This window comes from Grammomys surdaster, unplaced genomic scaffold (genome assembly GCF_004785775.1).
Source record: "Grammomys surdaster isolate TR1022 unplaced genomic scaffold, NIH_TR_1.0 334, whole genome shotgun sequence".
NCBI lineage: Eukaryota > Metazoa > Chordata > Mammalia > Rodentia > Muridae > Grammomys > Grammomys surdaster.
This window is the reverse complement of record NW_021604753.1, coordinates 966,037-992,672: the sequence shown is the minus strand read 5'-3', so window position 1 is coordinate 992,672 and position 26,636 is coordinate 966,037. Positions and strand designations below refer to the sequence as shown.

At 44.5% G+C, this 26,636-nt stretch overlaps 2 protein-coding genes across 4 annotated transcripts in view; one reads left to right on the top strand and one right to left on the bottom strand.

The window, feature by feature from the left end:
- Positions 1-5,066, top strand: part of Bfar (bifunctional apoptosis regulator) — a 36,350-nt gene extending 31,284 nt beyond the window's left edge. For all 3 annotated transcript variants that reach the window (XM_028778370.1, XM_028778368.1, XM_028778369.1), the window contains exons 7-8: positions 1,034-1,236; positions 4,468-5,066. In XM_028778370.1, the coding sequence (XP_028634203.1) occupies positions 1,034-1,236; positions 4,468-4,660 (396 nt within the window). In that variant the 3' untranslated portion in view covers positions 4,661-5,066. The remainder of the gene's footprint in view (positions 1-1,033; positions 1,237-4,467) is intronic.
- Positions 5,067-20,483: 15,417 nt separating this feature from the next.
- The window catches only part of LOC114630279 (group 10 secretory phospholipase A2), an 11,330-nt gene continuing 5,177 nt past the window's right edge, over positions 20,484-26,636 (bottom strand). Inside the window, exon 4 of the mRNA XM_028778406.1 lies at positions 20,484-21,010. Coding sequence (XP_028634239.1) covers positions 20,868-21,010 — 143 coding nt within the window. The 3' untranslated portion in view covers positions 20,484-20,867. The remainder of the gene's footprint in view (positions 21,011-26,636) is intronic.

The following is a 26,636-nucleotide window of genomic DNA, read 5'->3' as shown; positions in this document are numbered from 1 at the left end:
GAGACAGGGTTTCTCTGTGTAGCCCTGGCTGTCCTGGAACTTACTCTATAGACCAGGCTGGCCTCGAACTCAGAAATCCACCTGCCTCTGCCTCCCAAGTGCTGGGATTAAAGGTGTGTACCACCACTGCCTGGCTAAAAAGTTACTTCTTCAAGGTATATATTTAGGTCTGTTTTTTATTCACCCACCATATCATCATTCTACCACAGCTAAGATGTTCGATTCTAGGCATGTTTTGACCTTCCCATGTAGGTGCAAAGGAATAGAACAGAAATCTAAATTTATTTCACCCTATTCATAATTCAGGCCTATTAAGATTTTTTACCTCTGATCTTTCACAACTCTACAGTAAACATCTCAGTTCAAACTTTTTGGTAACATTGATCTTAATTTTTGACGTTTTGTATGTATATGAATGTGACTTTGGTGTATATATGTATACCAGTACACACAGTGTCTGCAGGTGCTTGAACCTATGCAGAGGCCAGAGGGAGGGGTTCTCCTCTACCTCTTCCTCCCTGGTTTCTTGGAGGCAGAGTCTCTCTGAATCTGGAGTTCAAGGTTTTCTGTAATCTGGCAGCCAGGAAGCAAAGCCCAGAGGTCTTCACGTTCCCACCCCTGAGTGCTGGGCTGCAGGAGTGTCTAGGACCATACCTGGCTTTTATGACGTAAGGAAGATCCGAACTCCGGTCTTTATGACTGTACAGCGCACATCCTTAACCACTAAGCCATTTTTCTAGCCCCAACTTTATGTTAAGATGAATTATTACAAGGGGAGGTCGGTAAATTATTATTCTAATGTAAGCCACGTACATGCTTTTAATCCGAGAGCTCTGGACTGATGCAGAAAAAAATGTGAGTTTGAGGCCAGTTAGGGCTATATAACAAGATGTTGATTGAAAAAAAAATTTATTAGAGGTAGGGGTGTGTGTGTGTATGTGTGTGTCTATCCAAATGTAAAGCCACCCATTGACATTACTTGTATAAGTCAATCCTATGATGATTGGGACTCTGTTGTGTGTTCTTCTTCAAGGACCTGAGGGAGCCGACATGGAAGCAGTGGAGAGAATTCCTTGTCAAGTACTCCTTTCTCCCGTACCAGCTGATTGCAGAATTTGCCTGGGACTGGCTGGAGGTCCACTACTGGACCTCCCGCTTCCTTATCGTCAATGCCATGCTGCTGTCTGTTCTGGAGTTGTTCTCGGTTTGGAGGATCTGGTCAAGAAGCGAGCTGAAGTAAGTGCCTGTCTGTGGGAAGTGGTGGGAGCAACGGGGAGTGGTAAAGAAATACCAACGAGGATGAGGATGGTCCCCTTTAAAGTATTTTCAGGGGCTGGAGAGATGGCTCAGTGGTTAAGAGCACTGACTGTTCTTCAAGAGGTCCTGAGTTCAAATCCCAGCAACCACATGGTGGCTCACAACCATCCGTAATGAGATTTGATGCCCTCTTCTGGTGTGTCTGAAGACAGCTACAGTGTACTTATAAGTAAAATAAATAAATCTTTAAAAAAAAAAAAAGTATTTTCAGACCTGGCATGGGGAGAGAGGACTTCCTAGCACCCACATCAGGCAGCCTACAGTGGCCTGTAACTCCAGCCCCAGGGGATCTGGCATCCTCTTCTGGCTCCTGAGGGCACTGCATTCATATGCAGAAACCTATACACATATACATATAGCTAAAATAAGTGAATAAAAATAAAGTCTTTTTAAAAAAGTCTACCTTGACTCCTCAGGCTCTGATCTGAGAAATATTCTCTACACAGCAGATAAGAAAGTTATTTGTGTCGAGGAGGCAGTCTTCATTTCATAGAGTGGTTTGGTTTTATTCTTGATGTTCTTTAGTTTCTTTATTTTGTTAGCAATAGGGTCTGTCTTAGGCTTCTAATGCCATGATAAAACACTGTGATCAAAGTCAACTTAGAAAAGCTGATGTGGTGGTGCACTTTTTAAATCTCAGCACTGGGATCTCAGCACTGGGAGGCAAAGACAGGCAGATCTCTGTGAGTTCAAGGCCACCTGGTCTACAAATCGAGTTTCAGGACAGCCAGGGCTGTTACACACAGAAACTCTTTATTGGGAAAAAAAAAATCAGTTTGTGGAAGAAAGGATTTATTTCATCTTACTGTTTGTAGTTTATCCAAGGAAGTCAGGGCAGGAACTGAAGCAGAGGCCATGGAGGGATACTGCTTCCTGGCTTGTTCACCACGGCTTGCTCAATTTGCTTTCTTATACCACCCAGACCTTTGCAGAAATGGCATGGCCTATAGTGTGCCAGGTTATCTCCTGTCAGACTTCTGAACTATAAGCACATGCTGTTCCGCCTGACTCTTTGCGTTTGTTGGTTTAGTTTTTAGGTTTTCGTTGTGTATGTATATATTTATTTACTTTGTGTATGTATACTAAGTTATTTTGTATATGTGTATGTTTATTTTGTCCTGCTTTGTAGCTCTGTCTAGCTACTCACTAGCAGATTAAGGTCACAAATGCTAGGACTAAAGGAGCGTACCACTATGCCTGGCTCATTGTTCTAAGTGTGCGTGTATGTGTGTGTGTGTGTGTGTGTGTGTGTGTGTAGCCCATGACTGGTCTCAAACTTAACAAACCTGACTCTGCCTGACAAATACTGGAATTACAAGCTTGTACAACCATACCTGGTTTCCATATCTCATTGTTATTTAAAAGTAAGCCAGATAACTCCTGGGGTGGGATGTATTTGAAGGATTTTATTAATTGATGACTAATCAAAGGAAAACCAAGTATAGAAAAGAACAATATAGTAAAGGCCAGAGAGGCATCATGGGAATTTTATAGTGTTCTGATTCTTTTTTGCCAGCGCTTGGGAGAATAACTTTTCCTGATTAATGTAGGTTGAGAACATTGGGCTACCCAGTCTATAAGTAAATCTCTTGGTGGCAAGTTACAAGAGCCTACCTAATTAACTTACTACAACGGGTTTAAATGCTCACCCAGAGTAGAAAGCTTGTTTGGACCCTGAGGGCCTTATTGCTGTGAAGAGACATTATGACCATAGCAACTCTTATCAAGAACAACATTTAAGTGGGACTGGCTTAGAGTTTCAGAGGCTTTATTGTCATGGTGGGGAAGCATGGTAGCATACAAGCCAGCATGGTGCAGGAGAAGGAGCTGAGAGTTCTACATCTTGGTCTCCAGGCATCAGAAGGAGACTACATGTCACACTGGGCATAGCTTGAACATATAAGACCTTAAAACCTGCCCCCACAGCGATATTTCCTCAAAGAAGGCCACTCTTAATCCAACAAGGCCACACCTCCTAATAGTGCTACTCCCTATGGGCCAAGTACTCAAATACATGACTGTATGATGGGCATACCTATTCAAACTAGCATAGACCCAGAGATCCAAATGCTCTCCTCAGAGCTGTCTCCTTCAGGACCACCTCACTCACAGGCTGTCCTTTACTGTGCTAGTCAGCTCCTCTCAGCTCTTCTTGCATCTCATGGCTTGTGGTTGCTCTAGAGCTTGGCCTAGCAGTAACACTAAAAAGCAAGCACTTCTCTTCCATCACACTTGAAACAAGCCTTTACTGTGATTGGTCCAGCTTGAATCATGTGCTCACACAGACATGTTACACTGCATGGGTGTTCTGGGCTCTCCATGGCTAAGCTCAAGATATGAAGCATATCTCCAGTTCAGACCACATAGGAAAAATAGATGAGGGAGGGCCTAGAATGCTCACATTGCCCCAGGTAGGCAAGGCAGGTACCTACAGAGCAATTCAGACTATTTCAGGAAAACAGCTCCAGGCAAACAGGCTACCAGATTGTTTCATGTTGATGTCCTGTCTCTCACATGATTCCTGGCCTTATAAACTGTTGTAAGAAACTCTCTCAAATGTTTCTATTCAGCAGACTCATTTATTCATTTAGAGAATGTGGATATTTGTGCTTAGACTTTGTTCCTCTGCATTTCTTCCCCAGCACCACATCAACAAGATATGGTGGCACATGTCTGAAATCCCAGCCTTCAGGAGGCAAAGGCAGAAAGATAAGAAGTTTAAGATCATCCTTAGCTACATAGCAAGTTTAGGCCAAGCTTGAGCTATATGAAAGTTTGTCTCAGGAAAAAAAAAGTGTCATTGCCAGATTGTGACGGCACATGCCTTTAATTGAGAGGCAGAGGCAGGTGGATCTCTGTCAGTTTGAGGCCAGCCTGGTCTAGAGGTCCAGGACAGCCAGAACCTGTCATAGAGAAAACCTGTCTTGAAAAACCAAAAAGAAAGAAAAAGAAAAGGGGTGACAAAGCAGGTCGAACAGAAGCTGTGCCAGTGTACACAGAGCATCCTTAGAGGACACGTGCTAGGAGCTAGAGACTAGTGAGGCAGAAGTGTTTCCTCAATTGTGGGAACAGGTGAAAGAGTAGACCCTCAGCACCCAGCTTATCCAAGCCCACCCGCCACCACCCTTCTTCTTCTTGTTTTTTTTTTAGGACAGTGCCGCAGAGGATGTGGAGCCACTTTTGGAAAGTATCGACACAGGGGCTTTTCATGGCCATGTTCTGGCCACTCATTCCTCAGTTTGTCTGCAACTGTTTATTTTACTGGGCTCTGTACTTCAACCCAATTATTAACATTGATCTGGTGGTCAAGGAAGTCCGACGGCTGGAAACCCAACTGTTATGATCAGCAGCAAGAACCCGAGAGAGCCCATGAATCTACCTGACATCCAAGCTCTGACACTCAACAAGACAAGGGACTCATTTCTACCCCTAGTAATGCAAGGTGCTGCTGCTTCTGTGTGTCAAGGCTTCAGCAAGGTTCCTCTTCCTCTAACTCTGGCCCCTTGCCAGTTGACTGCTACCCAGGTCAGGCTGGACTCTGTGGTCAATACCCAGCCAGTCTTACAGGGACTTGAGAGACTTAGGCTATTATGGCCAACAGAAGTGAAAGTCTTGGACATAATTTGGGGTGACATGCTGTCAAAAGGCCAATATAGGCTGGGTGTGGTAGTGCACACCTTGAATCTGAGCACTTGGAAAACAGAGACAGGTGGATTTTTGAGTTCAAGACCAGAGTGGTCTATATATAGATTTAGTTTTAAGACAGCCAGGGCTATAGAAAGAAATCCTGACTCAAAAAAAAAAAAAAAAGAAAGAAAGAGAGATGGGGGGGAGAGAGAGAGAAAGAGAGAGAGGTAGGGAGGGAAGAAGAAAGGAAGGAAGGAAGGAAGGAAGGAAGGAAGGAAGGAAGGAAGAAAGAAAGAAAGAAAGAAGGAAAGAAAGAAAGAAGAAATCAAAACAAAACAAAAAGAAGAAAAGATAAAAAGGAAGGCCATTATGGTCAGTAGCCTTAACCTCACAGACTTACAGGGTCCCAAACCAGGCTTGTTGGGGCCAGTTCTGTCCCGTGAGTCAAATTTAGGAAAACAAAGGTAGGTTTTTGTCATAGACATAGATAGTTGCACATACAAAATAAAGAGAAAGACCTAGAATCCAGTCATAGCTTCTTGCTGAATAGTTGGTGGGTTTCAGAATAAACTCAGAGAAAACTTCAGGCTGAGAGACAGTGATGGCTAGCTGTGTTGTTTCCTGTTGTGACCATTGGAAATTGAGTTCTCCTTTCCATGAGCTGAGTGGAATGCTCATCAGGCTGAGTCTTCTTAGGTGACTGAGCACTGCTTGGTGTTTTGTTTTGAATAATTTAATCTGTACAATAAATGTGGTATGGACTGTTCAAGGGACGTTTTGTACGCTGCCCTCACACTGTGCAGTGGATAATCTTTATTGTCTTGTTGTTTAGTATAAAAGCAAGGATAATTATGCCAAGTGCTGCTATCATAAATATGGAGTAAGCTGAAGCGTGACCTTTATGCCAGCGTAGATCTAGTGTGCACAGCAGATGTAGAGTGTGAGCTCATCAGCCTTGGCCTGGCTGAAACAGGCTTGCATCCAAGCGAGAGAGGGAGAGAGAGTGTGTGTATGGGTGTGAAAGAGACAGAGGGAGAGAGACAGAGAGACTTGGTAATTCATTAACTCTTTGTATCTCAAAATGAAGCTTTCACTTAAACTTTGCATTGGAAGTTTGGAAAATTACTTGAAATAAAACTTAAAGATTTTTATACAAATACAACCTCTATAGAGAAATTAATTGCTAAGGAAATACAAGGGAAAACCTACATTCCTTGATGTGTTATAACCTAGTCACGTTGAGTTTCTAACTCCAGGATGTTGAACCAGGATGCTGCTTAGAGATTTCTACAGGGAGGGAAGAGTGTTTGTCTTTCCCAGTTTTCTCACAGAACCCAGGCCCACCTGACTTTCTCTGCATAAGACAGCAACTCTGTGGCTCAGGCACGCTGTAGTATCTGCATTCCCAGAGACCCCTACTCTTCCTTCCCATGAGGAGGTAGGGGCTGGATGACAAAGGTAATTGCACTGGTAGTGGCAGTCATGGGTTCAGAAGTGCCCAGGCTAGACCATATTTAGCCAGCCTCCCATTATCCCACCCTCACCTGAGGCCTTCCAAACTGACCCCTGTTCACTGACACTGTACCTCAAAGATGAATAATGCCCAGGAAAAGAGGAGATTGGGCATAAAACAGCCCGATGGGCTGGCATTCTGGCTTCATTAGAGTGGGCATGCTCAGATCCTGGAGTACAGGCTTGTGCTAATGCTTGAATCTACCTACCTCCCGGGAAGGCTTGGGGTCATCAGATGGGAGGTATCCATTTGAAATGTTCAGACCCTGAAAAATGGCACCTCTCCAGATCTGAGCCTCATATAGCCCAGGATGGACTCAAATTGGTTACATAGCCCAGGCTGATTTTAAGCTTCTGATCCTTAGATCTTAGGAATTCTGAAATTACAGGTATATGCAACCACACCCAGTTTTATATGGTGCTAGGAATTGACCTCTAGGCTTTGTGCATGGAAACTAAACACTCTCCTAGCTTAGCGACATCCCCTAGCTCAAAATGGAATCTCTTTACAAAGATCCTAAGAAAGAATTAACAGAAATAGGAAATGACAGACCTGGAACTTTTAGAATCCAAAAGTTGGCAGTGCTAGATATGAAACCCAGGGTTCATTCATGTTGGCAAGTGTTCTGCCCCTGAGCCGCATGCCTAACCTAATACTGCTTTTCAAGAGGCAGTGTTCCAAGATTTTTCATTAATGATAGAAAAGACTAAAAATTTTAGGACATAGTATCAACTGCATCTTATAAAACTAGGAAAGGACACAAATGCCGACAGTGTTTTGGATTATAGAAATTTGAATTAAATTTTTTATTTAGGTATTTTAATATTTATTTTTATCTTCTATGCATGAATATTTTGCGTGTATGTGTGTGCACCGTGTGTGCCTCATGTGCAGAGGCCAGAAGAGTACATTAGGTTCTGGAACTGGAGTTGCCTATGATTACGAGCTGCTTTGTGGGTGTTAAAGCTGATTTTGGGTCCTCTAAAAGAGCAGCAAATATCCTTTAAACACTAAACCATGTCTAGTGCTTCATTACTGTTATTTAGTGGTTTTTTTTTTTTAAGTCTGTATTAGTCAAGGTTCTCTCAAGTAATAGAACTTGAATCTCTATATATATAGAAAGAGGATTTACTAAGATGATTTACAGGCTGCAGTGCAGCTAATCCAGCAGTGGCTGGCTGTGAACAGAAATGCAGCAGTTGTTCAGTCTAGCTGGATGAGCTGGATGTCTCAGTATACCCTGGAATCCCGAAAAAAGTAGTCTCTAATGCAGGGAAGGAATGGACTTGCTGGCAAAGTGGGGAAAGCAGGCAAAGAGCAAAAGCCCCCATCTCTCATGTCTGCATATAGCTTTCCAGAAGAAGGCATGGCTCAGATTAAAGATGTGTCTTCCCGTCTCATGATCCCATTACAAGTATGTGTCTTCCTACCTCGAAGATCTGGATTAGAAGTGATCAACCTGCTTCATATTAAGCAAATTTCTTACAGGCGTGTGCCTTTGAACTTTGGGTTTTAGGTAAGTACAGGTAACAACCAAGAATAGCCAACACAAGTCTGTGTCTTGTCAACTTGACACACAATTATATCTTCTTATGTCATGATTAATCTCCAAATGAAATATATAGCGTAGTATCTAAACATAAGTATTCCACTACAATTACAAATGCATTATATATTTAACCAGGTTCTAATTACACCTAACATAGCTATCACTCATACAACTACAAACAAAAATTTAGAAAAGGTAGCAATATCCCTTGAGGAATATTCTTCTAGTATCTCCAAATTTAATTATGATAACCATTGATATTCTGTTAGTTGATGTTCTAGCACATGATACATTGATAATACAGATATATGTATAAACATATTCTATAAAAATAAGACAGAAACACTCATGTCAACCATAGTCTTTGTTTCTGTAACTGGTCACATGGTGTTAACTGGTATGTTATTATTTTGTTTTTCTAGACAGGTTTTTCTGTGTAGCCCTGGTTGTCCTAGAACTAGCTCTGTAGACCAAACTGGCCTCCAACTCACAGAGATCCACCTGCCTCTGCCTCCTGAGTGCTGGGATTAAAGATGTGGACTACCATTCCTGGCTCTTAGCTCATATTTTATAACTACCTTCCTCTACTACCCATTCTGTATTTCCTCCATTCTCCATAAGAATCTCAGCAGGTTTTGGTTCTTTTCCTAGAGGAGTGACCCATACCTTTATTTCTGGTATGTTTGTGCCCTTTGTCATCATTCCTGGATTAGGCTGTTGTAATTTCCTGTTGACTTTAATCTCAGGACATGGTACCACCAAGAGATACCCTAAGAGATGTCCTATACTCCAGTCATAATCTTTCTTACATCGACTGTGGAGAAGCAATCCAGTTTTCCCTTTGTAATCTAGACCTATCACACCTCTTAACACTGTTATTCCGTTCTTAGCATATTGGCTTAAGGGCATTCGAAGCCCAGAGTGGCAAGTGGAAAGTCTGAGCTTCCAGTTGAATGAAATGTTTGTTGTGGTTCCTGGCAAGGGTGCTCCCTACTCTGAAACCAAACTTCTAGACCAGCAGAACTTACGGCCTAGAGAACTGGAACAAAATCTTTCCTAGTAGATCATTAGTGGTGATAATGAGTGGAACTATTTCCTACTCCATCCCTTGATTCCTGGACCTGTGGATCCTGGCTATGGGAGAAATCACACTGTATTTTGGATGGTGACTCAAAGAATATCCTGCCTCTTGCCCCAGCCCTCCATGCTGCTGCCACCTAATTGGAAGTGTAATTGTGTCTTCTAAAGGCCATTCCATCTTTCTGTCAGGCCAGCTGCTTCAGGATGATTGTGGGCCACTGTTGTACTTCTCTAGCTATGAAGTGAGTTCCTTGGTCAGAAGCAATATTGTGTGGAATACCATGATGGTGGATAAGGCATTCTGTAAGTCCATGAGTAGCGGTTTTGGCAGAAGCATTATGTTTAGGAAAGTCAAATCCAAATCCAGACTGGGTATCTACTCCTGTAAGAACAAAGCATTGTCCTTTCCATGGAGTAAGTTGTTCAATGTCAACCTGCCACCAGGTCACCTTGGGGAATAGTGCATATATGAGATGTAGTTTTTAGGAGCATCTGTAGCCAGGTCAGCAGTGGTGAGTGGACGTCCATGTTACGGAGCCCACGCAGAGCCCTCCTCCTGCCTCCATGGCCGCTTTGTTCACTGAATTCTTCCACAGCCGAAGTCACCGTTTGATGAGCATTTACATGGGATACAAATATCTTCACATCCTTTGCCCATTTGGATAGCTCTAGCCACATACTTCTTCCCCAGATATCTTCCTCGTGTATTTTCTAATTATATTCTTTCCAAAGCTCTGACCATCCAGCCAATCCATAAATCTGAACAATCACACATCTGGCAATTTTTCCTTCCAAGCAAAATGTGTACAGCCTGAAGTTCTGCCCACTGAAGATTTTCCTCCACTGGTGTCTTTGAGGGTTGTCCCAGAAAGAGATTGTAATGCTGCAGCTGTCCACTTCTGGTGGTGCCTTCTTAACATGCAGAACTATCATTAAGCCATGCCTTAGATATCTCTTCCTCAGTCAACCAATCATAAGGCACACCCCACAAAGCTATAGGTGCACACTTGGCAACAGATGGCATTGTGACAGTAGAAACCGTTTACATGGGCAGCTTCTTCATGTAACTTGTGTCTTCAGGACCTAGTTGGGCATGACACATATATAACACTTCCATTTGATAATAGGTTGCTGCTGTATGCGTCTTGCATCATGACTTAGTGGGTCAGAAACATCCAGCTCATGATGGGCAGCTCAGGTGTAATGGTAACCTGGGGGCCCATTATCCAAAGTTCAGTTTCCATAAAGGCCCAATAGCAAGCCAAAAGCCGTCTTTCAAAGGAAGGATAGTTGTCTGCAGATGATTTAGGGCCTTGCTCCAAAGTCCCAAAGGTCTCTCCTGTGATTCCCCTAGAGGCCTGCAAAGGCTCCAAACAGCATCCCTATCTGCTGCTGACACCTGAGGTACTTCCAGGTCTAAGGGGTCATGTGTTCCAAGTGGTAGAGCAGCCTGCACAGCAGCTTAGACCTGTTGAAGAGCCTTCTGTTCCAGCCCCCACACGAAGCTAGCAGCTTGCTGAGTCACTTGGTATATGAGTAACACACCCAAATGAGGAATGTGATGTCTCCAAGGTCCAAGGTGTCTCTTTCTTGGTGGTGGGAGGTGCCAGGTGCAATAACTTATCCTTCACCTTAGAAGAAATATCTCTGCATGCCCCATGCAACTGGACTCCTAAGAAATTGACTGAGGAAAGGCCCTTGAGTTTTGGTTGGATTTATTTCCCATCCTCTGATATGCATATGTGTTACCAATCAGTTCAGAGCGGTTGCTTCTTCCTGCTTTCTTGATCCAGTCAGCGTAATGCTGCCAATATAGTGTACCAATGTGATGTGTTATGGAAAAGACAGATGATCAAGATTCCTTCTAACTCAGTCACGGGCCTGGAGAGTTAATATATCCTTGGGGTAAAACAGTAAAAGTATAATAATGCTGGCCTTGCCAACTCAAAGTAAATTATTTCCAATGGGCCGTATACCCAGAGAAAGGAATTTGCTGTATCAGTAGTTGTTGTGGATAGCCCCAGCCTTGTATTTTGATGCTAGTTCCACTTTCCTGGGAGGGGCCGCAGAGGAGGAGTGAGTCTGTACACAGGTGACTTCTTGTGAACCTTCTGTCCAATTAAATTTGTAAAATAAAGGCTAGAGCCAGTGATTGGGCAGTAGAGGGGGAGGTGGAGAAAAAGGCTTAGGAGAGGAGAGAGGAAGAGGAAGTCGACGGAAGAGGAGCTGAAGGAGAAGGAAGTCAATGGAGGAGCAGGAGGTGGAAGGACAACGGAGGAGAAGCACGTGGCCTGGAAAAACCGCAGGTTATAAGGGATCTCATAGCTGGGGAATAGAGTAGTGTAGTGGTAAATCTGCCCAATCTAGGCGTGCAGTTTATATCCATGATTATTGAGTTGTGTTTTCCTTGACTGGTCTTATGTGTGTCGAGATTTACCACAAGTAATTGCATACCATATCATATAGAAGGTGTATTAATCTGTTCAAGTAAGAGACTACATCTGGTACAACAGCTACAATCAGTCCCTACCTGATTGAATTTTCAGTAATCAACTGTCATGCTCCATGATCCATCTGTTCTGTACACTAGCCAGAAGGAGATGTGATAGCAGCCATCAGCCCAGCATCTTTCCAGTCCTTGATGGTGTCACTAGTTTTTGTAATTCTTTCAGAGATTTGATGTTGTCTTTGATTCACTATTTTCCCTAGTAAAGGCAACTCCAATCCAACCATAATAGCCCTCATTCCAAAAGTCAGGAACCAATGTACAAAATCTGCCAAGTTCTAAGTATATCTATCTCAATTATATATCCTGGCATTGGGGATGACTTCAGGAAGCCACTGAACCTTTGTGTGTCAGACTTCAGCCACTTCCTTTAACCACTTGAAGTCCATAAGCTCCTGCTTTAATTGGAGGGCTACAGTGTTTCTTGAGGTCTCCTGGAGTCAATGTTGGTTCAGAACCAGCATCCAGCAGTTCCCAACAGCTCATTGTTTCTTTTCCTCCATTGTTCAGTTTCCCCTGTAGAAGGCTCCTCTGTAAAAGGGCTGAAGAAAGACTAACAGTAAAACATTTAGATATTTTATCCATGTCCTTCCTTAGGGGAACTTGGCTGCCCTCTCAAGGGGTTCTGGGTCTGCCAGCTGTCTCAAGTCCAGAAATTGACTCATGGGCTGAGATCCCCTTTTCCCATGATCCATTGTAGCCTTTCTTTCATTTGTTTGAGAACTTTTCGGCTTCTACAGATCAAACAAAAATTCAGTAGGCTTCTTATCTGTTTCATGCTTGGAAACACCATGAGGAATTAGCTAGCACTAAAAGTCCGTAGGAGTCATCCACCATTAAATTCACTTTCAATTCATCCAACTGAGCAGCAGCAGCTCCAACCCTAAGGTCTGGCACAAAGAACAGGACAACAATAGAGCTCTTGAAAGGTCCTGGTGCCTTTCTCACTATTTTGACTTTATAGGACTCCTGAAGGACGTGTCTTCTGAGCCTTCTCATTGTGGACAATTAGGTTTTACAGAGTACCTCGCATTGCAGGCTCCCCAAGCCTTACAATCCCTTCATGAACGCTAAGCCAAGGGATATCAGGCATTTCCAACTCCAAAAGTAGGCCATCTTTTGACAAATACTTCACCCAACCGTTTAAATGAACTTTTGACATTTTTTTTAACTGTGCAAACTTTCATATTAAACTTAGAATCTCCACTCAAAGGGCCCATATCTATAATCTCAGCCTGATCTAGTTTTATGTTTCTTCTGCCACATTATCCCACACTCTTAAAATCCATTCCCACATATATTCCCCAGACTTCTGCTTGAGTTAACAAACTCGTTAGGCTCTTTAATAATATAGCACACCTCCTCATGACTACACTTTATACCTCCCCTCTAGGAGCATGCTTTGCCTTAAATTTGGTTACAGGTCTAAAGCAACTATTGGTGGGCCCTGAAGGACATTGCTATTGTCTTGGATGGCATCTCCTTCAGAGAAAGTCATAGCTGGTTTAGCAGACAATGAAGGATTTATTTCCTCCGTCAAAGGCAGAAAAGGCAATATTTCAGGGGTGGACAGGTTCATCTGCTGAGAGTGGAAAGACTTTTTTTGTTTTGTTTTTTGAGACAAGATTTCTCTGTGTAGACCAGGCTAACCTCAAAATTAAAGAGGTCTGCCTGCCTCTACCTCATGAATGCTGGCATTAAAGGCATGCATCATCACACCCTGTGGCACCACCACATCAAGTGGAGAGACTGTTTTCAGATGAGATTAAACCCTTGTGAATCTGAAAGTTCAAAGTTCTCAGCTCCAGTAGGCTCCTCCCACATTTCCCCATCCCTAGGTAAAGGATTCCCCATAACCACTGACACCCTCCAAAGCTGGGACTTGAGTTTTCCTTGCAATTCAGTCAACCTTATATAATGAGAGCTTCAGTGTGATTGTCTGCAACTTAGGCTCCCTGGCTGCTGGAGAGAAGATTCTCTTCCAGGGCACAGTTAACCCTTGAGAGTGTTGGTGTGCATCTGGAGCCAGTCAGTTTTATCACTGCCCTTCACTGTAGTCTGCTAGACATTGGTTAATTTTATCAATTAGCCCATCCCTGTCCTTTTTAAGTTCTTCCAGAGATGCTAGGAGCAACCAGTGTCATCATTTTCCTTATTTTTACACAAACTCAAAGGTTTCCTATACTAGGACATCAAATCCATTGCCATTCACCACTGGTGAATCATAATAATCAAGTGCATTTATATTAAGTTTGTAATATAGTTTACCCTGAAGAGGTCAGCTCAGGAACTTTGGAAAATTCCACCAGACCCATCCTCTTCTGGAAGAGATAGGTCATAGAAGACTTAGGCACCCTCCCCTCTGGAAGGGAGAGGCTAATTAACATTCCTCAGACCTTTAGGAGGGGTAGGCCCTGAGCACATGGACATATACCACAGGACGAACCCTTGGCCACTCACAGACAAGAGAAGTCCTTGCCAACTCATTCCCTAAAGACCAATCCGTTTAAAAGTCACACTGTTCTGCCAATCATATTGTGCCTAGTTACTGTTTCTCTAAAAACTGTATAAAGGCTCACTCAATGAGCTGCATGAGGTCACTGCCTCTCCTTTGGGTGCAGGATGACCCCAATGAGTTGGAACATAAGTTCCTCTTGCTTTTTGCATTGATTCTCAGCTCTGCATGGTTCACTCAGGAGGTCCCCGGTAAGCCAAGGCTCGCCAGAGTCTTACATTTGGTGCATTGGAAGGAAATATAACCTCCTGTGGGGACATACCAGAGAGTGGTGAATCGGAGGTTTCGAGCAGGTTTGTCTGTCTCTGTTTGTCAAAGTCTAAACCTGTAAGCATGTCTGAACTTTCAGTTTGCTTGTAAGTATCTGGGGGGCTCGGAGAGCTCATGGTGTTAGGGGTGGTCAAGAGCAGCGGACAGATGTGCCTAATCGTCTCAACTGCAGAGGAGGGGGTGTGAAGGATGCTTCAGGTCCCCTGGAAGGAGTCAGGAGGACCCTACTCCTTTTAGAACCTGTTAGATTTGGTCCAGCATAAGTTGGCCAAATCGTCTGAACCTGTTAGATTTGGCTCTAGTGTCAGCTAGTCAAGTTGCCTGGTTATTGGATTCTTCCGTCTGTAGCAGGGGCGAGAACTGTCTGTATAACCTGGTTTCTGCGCCAGCGGCAGGGGCGAACTGTCTGTGTGTTGATTGTCTTTCTCTGTGTTCGTGAACTTGGACTGACATTATTTTTGGACTGAATCTACCCCGTTAAACATCCTAGTTAACCACTGGAGGGAAGTTAGAGAAAGAGGATCAAACTTGTCAGTAGTAAAGAAGGGCAAGTTAGTTACTCTCTGTTTCTCCAAATGGCCAGTCTTTGGAGTAGGGTGACCACCTGTAGGGGTCTTCAACTTACAAGTGATCAAAGCAGTAAAGGAAAGAGTCTTTAGGCCAGGATCCCTCAGGCACCCAGACCAAGTGCTCTATATAGTTACCTAGATGAATCTAGTAGAGGACCCCCACCCACCCCATGGATAAAAGCCTTTCTTCCCCAAGACCCTTGTAGGTTCTGGCCATCAGGAAAAAGGAAACGTAGGAGGAAGGATCTGGACCTGAGAAGAAGTCGATCCTCTAAGACCCTCCTTCTCTGTATCCCCCTACTCTTGCCCCCATGGCCTCACCAGCACCAGCACTGGGATCCTCAACCCACACGGGACCAGGGCCACTGTACCCCTCTTTAGTGGAGGGAGGAGTGGGGCCAGACCTCCCAACTTCTTGGTTCCACCATGGGGACCTGAAATCTTTTTTTTTAAAGATTTATTTATTTATTATATATGAGTACACTGTAGCTGTCTTCAGACACACCAGAAGAGGGCATCAGATCTCATTATAGATGGTTGTGAGCCACCATGTGGTTGCTGGGATTTGAACTCAGGACCTCTGGAAGTGCAAGTCAGTGCTCTTAACCACTGAGCCATCTCTCCAGCCCTGGGACCTGAAGTGTTAAGAGCCACCTACCCTGATACCACAGTGGCTCTCCCACTGACTGAGGGCCTAACAACCCCTTTCAGAAAACTCCGAGGGGCTGATTAACCTCTTTGGGATTGTTTTAGTACTCTTCAGGACTAAGAGTACTAAGAATGATTAAGAATGATTAAGAGTGAGAGAAGATAATGCAGGAAGCCGGAAAGAATGTTCCCTCATACATGGGGGCACCATCAATTGACCAGGCTGGTCAACAGCGGGTTTTCTTCTAACTAGATCTGACTGGGACTTTAGTGTGGCAGAAGGTAAGGGACACCTAAAAGCCTACTGTCAGACTCCATTGGCAGGTCTCAAGGGGGCAGGGATCAGATGAGTCGCCCACAGCGGCTCATGGAGGCATTCTGTCAGTACACACTATGGCCTTTATAGACCAGGCTAGTAGATATCAGGAAAAAGCTTCAGAGGCTAGAGGGACCACAGGATAAGTCATTAAAGGATTTAGTGTAGGTTGCTGAGGAAGTCTACCATAACAGGGAGACAGAAATAGAAAGAGCAGGGAAAGAGAAAGGAAGAAGATGAAAGGGAGGTGAGAAAAAGGCAATAGGAAAGGAATTTACAGAGAATCTTGGCTACAGTAAGAAAAGCCACTGGCACCAAAATGTATTCATGGGCTACCCGAAGAACAGTGCAAATAGGGATGGGCTGGGTGTCCCACCCATTGATGGTCATCCCAGACTGTCTCTACCCTCTGTTGGAGTGAGACTTATTCTCCAAGATGGGGGCCCAAATACACTTCCTGCCCAACAGGCTGCAACTAACTGGCCCAAAAGGAGAACCCATGGGTGGAGGAAAGACCTCTTTGACTGACCCCTGATGGGAGCTGAGACTACCTGCTTTACAGATAGAAGCAGTTTTCTTCATTTTTGGTCAGTGACAAGTGAGTGTTGCTGTAGTAGATGGCACAAATGTCATCTGGGCTGAATCTCTACGCCTCCGGGCATGTAGGTGCAGAAAGTGGTCTTGGAACTTGGCCAGCAAGAAAATTAACATCTACACGAATACCACATATTCCTTTGCCACAGCCCATATCCACAGGGCTATATACCAAGAGAGAGGACTGCTCACATCAGAGGAAATCTTGGATCTCTTGGATACCCTGGTAAAGCTGACAGCTGTGAGTACTATTTTTGCCCAGGACACCAGAAAGGAAGAGACTCATTGGCCCAAGGCAATAACCAGGCAGATCAAGTGGCTCGAGAAGAGGCTATGCAGGAACCTGTCCGGGTTATAGGCCTGCAAGAGACACCCACTGGGGAATGGGACTGGATTAAGGGATGGCCTCACTTAAAACACACAAAAGAAGAAAGGACTCAGATTGCCACCCTACCAACTACTACCTAGAGAAGAAAAGACTGTGGTGCACACAAGAAGGGAGAACTATACTCCCAAGAAAACAAGCAAAAGACTTACTAAGCCAAATGCACAGATGGGCTCATTTAGGGGATAAACTCATCCAAGCAGTCAAGGGATCTAAGATATATATAATGGATCTCAGGTTTTGGGTCACAGAGATAGTAGAAAAGTGTGAGGTATGGCAGTAAGTGAATGCTTATGCAGCCAAGAGTAAACAGGGCAAAAGACCTAGGGGAGAACAGCCTAGAGTATATTGAGAGGCTGATTTTACAGAAGCTAAGCCAGGAAAATATGGTTACAAATACCCTCTAGTATTTGTAGATACTATCTCTAGATGGGTTTGGGCTTTCCCCACCAAGCAGGGAACAGCTCCTGTGGTAGCCAAGAAGATATTAGAAGAAATCTTCCCAAGGTTTCGAGTGCCCAAGGTAACTGGATCAGATAACAGTTTTGCTTTTGTTTCTAAGGTAAGTCAGGGATTGGCAGAGATATTGGAGACTAATTGAAAGCTCCATTGTTTGTACTGTCTCCAGAGCTCAGGGCAGGTAGAGAGAATGAAAAGAACCCTAAAAATAGACCTTAATTAAATTGTCTTTAGAAACTGGTGCTGGCTGGGCAGTGCCCCTTCCCCTGGCCCTGTTCTGAGCCCAGAATACTCCTCCTGTGTGGGACCCCCTACTCCCTTGACCCCAGCTCTTTCACCCCCCAGAAGTGACTTTTCAGGCTGACAAGGATCTTATGGCTCGATTGCAAACTTTCCAGATCAGTCACCAGGAATTGTGGCCTACACTTAGTGCCTTGTATAACGCAGGTGCCCCAGAGGTTCCACATGAGTAAGCAAAGTGGAAAGGGCCAGTCCTGGTGTTATTGACCACCTGACCTCCATTAAGGTGGATGGAGTAACTGCCTGGGTTCACGTAACTCATGTCAGACCAGCACCTGCACCTGATGTCAACTGGAGAGCAGCACCTGAGCAACCCCCTCAAGCTCAAGATCACCTGCCCTTCTGCAAGGCCAGAAAAACCGTTAGATAGTTATGTTGTGTCTTCCTTAACAGCCCCCACAACCCTACCAAAGTGACTTGGCAAGTACTCTCAGCCATTGGGAATGTGGCTTGGTTTACTACAATGGAACACCCACCTTGTGCCTGGTGGCCAGACCTTGTCTTTGATCTCTGTAAGTTAGCAGCAGGCCTTGACTCTTGGGATATCCCCACCCTAGAGACACAGGGGTGGGGATTACTCAAATGTTGGGCATGAGGGACTTTTAAATCTAAACTGTGTCCCAGAAGCAGCGTTAGAGTGGAGCTTAGAGTTCAGACACCCAAAGTTGGGAAGTGTCCTGCAAGAAACACACATATATGTGTGTCCCCGATATGAGAGAAGCCCAGCAGCAGGCCCATCAGTGTATGTGTGTGGAGGGGCAGCTACTTTTTCTTTGCTACCTAAGGGTGTGGGAAATTGAGAAGCACATACTGGAGACCATTCAAGAAGATAGTTAAAGATTCAATGGCAAAGGTACGGGAGAGACTAGCCAAGAGAGAGAGAGAGGCAGAGAGAGAGAGACAGAGACCCCAAAGATGGTTTGAGTCTTAGTTTAACAACTAACTCTCCTTGGTTTACTACCTTGATTTCTACATTGTTAAAACCCCTGATAATTTTGTTCCTGCCTCTGATTTTTGGCCTTTACATTTTGAATCACTTAGTTGCTTTTATTAAAGATTGCATAGATGCAGTACCGTTGATGGTCCTGAGACAAAGCTATCAAGAGCTAGGTACAGAGGACCAGAGATATGAGCTGCATAACTATCTAATAGCTTCAAGATTGAAGCATTCACAAAGAAAAGGGGGAAAGAAGAGGTCAGCTCAGGAACTTTGGAAAATTCCACCAGATCCCTCCCCTCCTGGACGAGAGAGGTTATAGAACACTTAGGCTGCTCCCTCCCCTCCATTCCTCAGAGCACAGAGGCCCAGAGCATGTGAACACATTCCACAAGATGGACCATTGACCACCCACAGACAAGGGAAGTCTTTGCCATCTCATTCCCTAAAGACCAATCAGTTTAAAAGTCACACTGTTCTGCCAATCATATTGTTTCTAGTCGCTGTTTCTCTAAAAACTGTATAAAGGCTCACTGAACAAGCTGCATGGAGTCATCACCTCTCCTTTGGGTGCAGGACGACCCCAACATGTTGGAACAATACATTTCTCTTGCTTTTTGCATCAATTCTTGGCTCTGTGTGGTTCACCCAGGCGGTTCCGGTAAGCTAAGGCTCACCAGAATCTTTTTGTTTTGTTTTGTTTTGTTTTGTTTTGTTTTGTTTTGTTTTTTCGAGACAGGGTTTCTCTGTGTAGCCCTGGCTGTCCTGGAACTCTCTGTAGACCAGGCTGGCCTCGAACTCAGAAATCTACCTGCTTCTGCCTCCCAAGTGCTGGGATTAAAGACATGTGCCACCACCGCCCAGCACTCACCAGAGTCTTACACCATGGGCTTCAGTAAATGCAATGGCTTCAGTAGCTGTCAGTGATGGTGAATTGAAGTGTAATCCAAATACTTAAAAAAGATTCATCCTTATACTTTTGTTGTTCTAGAACCACTTCTGGTACCAAAATCTGTATTAGTCAGGGTTTTCTTGAGTAACAGAGTTCTCTCCATATATAGAAAGGGGATTTTAGTAGAATGTGATCCAGCTAATCAGACAATGACTGCCTATGTATGGAAGGTCCAAGAATTCAGTAGTTGCTCAGTTTATGAGGCTGGATGTCTCAGCTAGTCTTCAGTGCACGCTGGAATTCCCAAAGATGCAGGTTCTAATGCCAGTGACAGAATGGACTTGCCATCTAGAATGAGGGCAAGCAAGCCAAGAGCAAAAGCTTCCTTCTTCCATTCTAACGCTTTGGAATGATTTCTCTTTAAAAAGACTATTTTGTGGCAAGCTCATGCGTGTGCGTGCATGCGTGTGTGTGTGTGTGTGTGTGTGTGTGTGTGTGTGTGTGTACGTGTACTTGTGCAAGTGAGCATGTGCAGGCAGGTACTGGTAGAATCCAGATGTGTCAGATTCTCTGGAACCAGAGCAAAAGCAGTTGAGCTAAACAGTATGCAGGCCAGAAACTGAACTCAAGTCCCCTGGAGGAGCAGGAAGCACTGTTAACCACGGAGCCATTTTTCTGGCCTGTGATTTCACTTTTCAGTGTTCAGCTATGTTGTTCTACATTTTCTTTTCTTTTTTTTTTTTTAATTTTTAAGTTTCTTTTCTTGAAATGTTGGGAATCAAACTCAGGACCTTAAACATGCTTCACAAATGTTTTGACACACAGCAGTACCACCAACCCAGGAAAGCATTTCCTTTTTCTTTTGGAAAGTATCTTGTGTTCTGCCCATACTGGTGCCAGACTCCTGGGGTCAGCTGACCTTTCAACCTCAGCCTCCCCAGCAGAGCCCTCCAGGTGCATGCCACCACACCCAGTTATTTCCAGGAAATAACCTCTTACAGATGGAGACAGGGAGAGAACATTTTTTATTACAGTAACAAGTCTTAGATGTATCACGTGGCAATGTTATTGCCACAGCCAAGCCAAAGCAGGTGTTCATCTACAGTTCCACCTGCAGCAGGTTAGGAGATAGCACAGCTTTTCATAAAGGTTGAACTTCGAAAATTACATCAGGCCCAACACAGTGGTATTTGTATAAAGCAGGCCCAGGCCTTTCAACCTTCATCAAACTAGCAGCTCCACAGGCTCATAGTGTGAGTTCCTGAACGGAGGGAGAAAGCAAACACAGGCTTTATCGCTTTGGCCTCCAGGGCTCCGGGCACAAACTGAATGCTGTCTTCATTACTGAATGGGAACTTCATTCCCACGTGCAAAGGGACATTTGAGCCTATCAGTCACACTTGGGTGAGTCCTTCTCACATAAAAAGGAGGGGAAGAAGAGGTATCTCAGGTGGTACTCCGTCCCAGCCAGGCAGTAAGCAAGCTCCTCGTCACACCTGCACAGCTGTTCTTGACATTTGTTCTCTGTTGGTCCTGGAAGAAGTAGGGAAACTGAGGTTAGAACAGAGACTCAGAGGCACATGAGAATCAACGCCAGGGGAGTGTAAGCTGGAGGCAGGACAGGTTATAGTTTGCAGTTGTGTGATACTTGATAACTTTCCATAGCCCACCATGGACAAGACCACTCGAGGAGGCAGCAGTGACAGCCAGCTTCTACAAGGGACTTGACATGCCAAATGAAAAGTCCAAATTCCATACAAGCTTTTGTCTTCTCATCTTTGTCAATATTACACTATTTCACTGAGGAATCCATTCAGGTAAGATTGGGTGCCTGGCAACCATCAGGCCTCCGTTCACAGTTCTTGCTCTGAACTTTGTGACCTTCTCTATCCTTTATGTTAAACAGAAAGAGCAGAGGGTATTGCTCAGCGGTAGAGCACTTGTCTAGCTTGCATGAATCCCTGGGTTCCATTCCTGCCACCACCATAACAAAGGGAGAAGTAAATAGGACAAGATCATTCTCCACTTCATATGTTAATTACACATCCTGGGTGAGATAGGATGTTACACAGTGCCCATCCCAGAGCTGGGGATGTCTCGGAGTTGATAGAGTGACTGCTTAGTATGCACAAACATCCTAGGCTCTATCTCTAGCACCAAATAAACTGGCATCATGTCACAGTCATGTAACCCCAGCAAGTGAGACATAGAGGCAGAAGGATCTGACACTCAAGGTGATCCCTGGCTGCCTAGCAAACTGGAAGCCAGCATGGACTTCATGAGACCCTGACTCAAAAAATGGGGCCTATGTGGAGGCAGCAGTTACTGGGAGCATTCCTCTGAAGACTGCATAGTTCCTAGTCCCTGTCCCGACTTCCTTCAGTGATGCCCTGTGGAAATGTAAACCAAATAAACCCTTTCCTCCTCAAGTGGCTTTGGTCATGGCATTTCACTGCAGCAACAGTCAGTGTAAGACAGTTAGCTTATTGACTAATTAAATATTAAGTAATTAAACCATTTTTTTACATTAACAATGTTAGTATTCATTTAATTCATTTCTATTCCCACACAGACACTATGTACACCTTAAACAGTCACTCATCATGTGCTCACCACTGGTCCTGAGTCTCTTTTGTGTCTGCAGAGATTGACTATCTCATACAAATGGAGTCATGTGATCTGTTGAACCTGATAACGGTCACTCTGCAACATGTTCTTGATTCCCAGCACCCACTGGCTCAGAACAGTCTCTAGCTCTGACTCTGTATGATGCCCTCTTCTGTCTTCTGTGGGCACCAGGAACTTGCTGCCAAGCCTGGAAACCTTGATCCCAGGACTCACATGGTGGAAGGAGAACTGATTTCTGTTTTTCTCTATCACATACGCAAGCACATGCATACACACAAGGAAAGACAGACAGAGGGTGAGGGGGAGGAGGGAGAGGGCTGGGGGAGGGAGGGAGTAAACCAGGTCCCTATATTACTTCCAGTGCTCATACAAACCCAGTAACTTTTTTCCCCAAAGTTTTCATTTTAAAAATTGTTTTACTTTCATTTATCTTTGTGTTTGTTCATGTGTGTCACAGTGATTGTGGAGGTCAGAGGACAACTCAAAGGAATCAGTTCTCTCCTGTGACCATGTGAGTTCTGGAAATTAAACCAGGCTGTCAGGCTGGGAGGATAGCATCTTTAACCACTAAAACTATCTTGCCAGCCCACAACTATGTTTTCTTATTCCCATTTTACTGATCCCGGCAATCAAGAGATTGAGACAGAAGTTTGAAAAGTTCAGGCCAGTCAGCTATGATGTGAGACTATTATCTCAAAAATAAATAAATAATATATAATGGAAAAGGAAAAATAGCTTCCATGGGCTAAACTTAAAATTAAAGCCTGCTAGTAAATATTATTATAGGCTGAAAATTTTAAATATATTTGTCAGGCCCATAAATGGAAAATAGGCCAAACCTATAATTAAACAACTATGCTCAGAATATCTCTAAGCAGACGAACAGAATATTTTTGTTGAAAATGTGTAACAGAGACCTTGGGTCTTTCCTACGGGAAAAGAGTTCTGAAAACAAACAGGGGCTCCACCAGCAAACACAGCAGCAGCCATTCCATGAATACCATTCCCACACTCGTGTTTTTGAGAACATGCACACTGAGTGGCGAGGGTAGAAAAGCTGTAAGACGCACTTCCCCACAACGCCTCTTTGCCCATGCTGGCAGTTCAGGGACAAGTCACTTCTTAACCCTGGGCTTTCATTCCTCCAACACAAAATGAAAGGGGTTCACTTCAGTTGGAGTAGAACGCTTGCCTTGCATGTACAAGGCCCCGAGTTCCATACCGGTACCACCTGTCCAAAAGTAGAGGCAGGAGGATCACAAGTTGAGTGTCATCCTTGACTACATAGTGTGTTTGAGGTCGGCTTGGGACATATGAAGCTTCATCTCAAAGAAAGATGGTTAAGTAAGATGGTGCCTGGTGCAGTCATGGTCATCTGCCATGACAAGGGTATGGTGATGCATGCCTTTAATACCAGCACTCAGGAGGCAGAGCTCTGTGAGTTCCAGACCAGCCTGGTATATAGCAAAATCCAAGACAGCCAGGACAACATAGAAAGACGGTCTCAAACAACAACCACAAAAGATCCTGAAAAAGTGGGGTGGAGGGTTGCAATGTCTTCACAGTGATTCAACTGTACACTTTAAAACATCTTTTTCTACTTATTTATTTTGGCTTTGGAGGGTTCAGTTTCTTCGGTGGGGAGAGCAGGGGTACACACATGCACCATAGCACAGTTTGGTTACCATTTTCCTATGTGGGTCTCATGGATCAAACTCAGGTCATCAGGCTTAGCAGCAAACACCTTTCTCCACTGAGACTTTTGGCTCACCCCAACTTTATACTACCAGCTATGCCTTCATTCTAGGGAGCCGAGGCCAAGAGCAGTACATATTGAAGCTGGCCTTCCAAGGTGCTCTGCCTCTAGAGGAAGGCAATCTCTACAAGCTGAGGTTTTAGTGGTGAGGAAGAGGAAGGGGGAAAATCACACACACACACACACACACACCCCCTCTGCCTCAATCTGTTTAACATGTTCTGAACCTTTTTTTTTTTTTCCGCCTCTGCAGCACTCAACTTTCAGGTAAAGAAACTGAAGCCCAAACGGGCTGTGATCACTTCTGTGTCATGTGACCATCACCCATCCATCTACAGTCAAGTGATTGTCAACAGAGGTGCTAATGCTATCCAAGAGAACATGAATGGTCTCTGTAACAGTGAGACACTGTAAAACAACATGCCAAACAATGAGGTCAGACCTACCCCACTGTATGTATGAAGAGTTAACTCAAAGTGGGCCACTGCCATAGATCTCAAACTATTAGAGTAAATACAAGAAAACAGACAGGTAAACCTCTTCAGTGCTGTTTTCTCAATGAATTCATTGCTTGTTGTTTGTTTTTTGTTCTTTTGAGGCAGGGTTTCTCCTTGTAGCCTTGTCTGTTTTGGAACTCACTCTGTAGACCAGCAGGCCTTAGGGCCCACCTCTGCCTCCTAAGTGCTGGGATTAAAGGTGTGTAGTCAACACCACCTGGCTCTCGATGGATGCTTAAAGCATCAAAATAACTGACTAGGATGCCAGGAAAATGAAAAACTTCTGTGTTTCAAGAATGTTGTTATTCTGAAGGGAGGACAGAAGGGAGGACAACCCACAGAAAGGAGGGCAGCCTCAAGAAGGGTTGAAAATTCAAAACATAAACAATTCTCACCACAGCAAAAAGACAATCGTATTGAGAGTTGTATGCATAGGTGCTCAGTAAAGAGCCTGTCACAATGGCTACTCCCGTGGGGGAAGGGTTTTGTTGTGGGTGAGTAAGAAAACCAGAGGCATTTGTAAGAATCCAGAGCAGAAGCCGGGCAGTGGTGGTGCACGCCTTTAATCCCAGCACTTGGGAGGCAGAGACAAGTGGATTTCTGAGTTCAAGGCCAGCCTGGTCTACAGAGTGAGTTCCAGGACAGCCAGGACTATACAGAGAAACCCTGTCTCAAAAAAACAACAACAAAAAAGAAAAAGAGTCCAGAGCAGAGAATTAAAAAAAACAAAAACCCCTAAACTGGATAAGGCCAGGGCTATCTGCAAGGGAGAGAGAATGGAGAGACAGAAAGAGGAGTGTGGGAATAAGGACGAAGAGGTCCTGGGAGCAAGTGGAGCGGGCCTGGGAGTTCTGGGTAGGAGGGGAAGAGGGAGGGGCCAGGATAGTGAGGGCTTCGAAATACATAATGGGTGCTTGTGAATAGGGACTGCAGGAGCCTGGAAGCTAGCATATACACCTTTGATAACACAGCTTATAATATCTGTCACAGGTATGTCAATGGAGAGCCATATATATCCATCCCTTCTGCCACAGGTAAGGGAAGTGACTCCTTTTTGTGGACAGAAAACCTGTTTCACAAGTTCCTGATAAATGCTGGCTTTTATCTAAGCACTAGAAACCCTCCTATAGTCCAAGAGGATGAAATACCTTGGAAGAAAAGACAAGCAGAACAATGGTTCAAGGCCAGCCTGGGCTATGTGAGACCCAGTCTTAAAAAGCAACCAAAACTCCAGGCAGTGGTGGTGCATGCCTTTAACTCCAGCAATTGGGAGGCAGGGGCAGGTGGATCACTGTGAGTTTGAGACCAGCCTAGCCTACGTAGTGAGTTCTAGGACAGCCCAGGGCTTCACAATGAAACCCTATCTCAAGAAAGAGGAGGGAGGGAGGGAGGGAGGGAGGGAGGGAGGGAGGGAGGGAGGGAGGGAGGAGAAAGAGCACTCTGTTGGGATGCCCCCCCTTTGTATCAAATGGCTTGTAGGTGTGTCCCTGTGTTTTTTAATTGTTCATTGTTGTGCTGGCAGAGAGCTAAGTGCTGGCAGAATGTTTGGTATTGTCCTCTCAAAGGCTCATTCCCAGCTTTTTTAAAAAGCAAGCCGTCTGGATGGCAGTCAGATAGCCCTAATCCTAGTCAAAGGGCAGCCCAAAGAAACGGATCCACGCGGTTCCGCTGCTGATTGGTGAAATGGATCCACGCGGTTCAGCTGCTGATTGGTTTAGACTGGAGTGTGGCTTTTTAGAGAATAAAGAGCTGGCATTGAGCTGGGGCAGAATGAGAGGCAGGAAGGAGAGGCTCGAAGTCGAGAACAGGGTGAGCAGGCAAGGGGTGGCAGAAGCATGTTGGGAAGGAAGCAGGCGTCCCCCCAACGTGGTGGAGATGAAATGGCAGGAAGTCGGGTTAAGGTAGAACGTAGCTGAGAGTCTACCTCAGCGAAAGGCCAACAGTCTTATACCAAATAAATGTCTCCACGTTTTACCAGTAAACCTCAAGTGGGCTCTGCCAAAGCCCTGAAATAGAAATTAAAAATTTAAAAAGAAGAAAGAGAGCAAGAGCGAGAGCTAGAAATCACGAGTATTGGCAAGGCTGAGCAGAAACTCGGTCCACCTATATTTATATTTATTTGTGAGCGTACATAGGAGGTCAGGACAACTCGCTGGAATCAGGTCTCTTCTTCCACCGTGTGGGTCCTGGGGCTCGAACCTGGCAGCAAGTGCCTTTGCATGTTAAGCCATCTTGCCATCTTGCTTATACACTTGAGAGAGAGAGAGAGAGAGAGAGG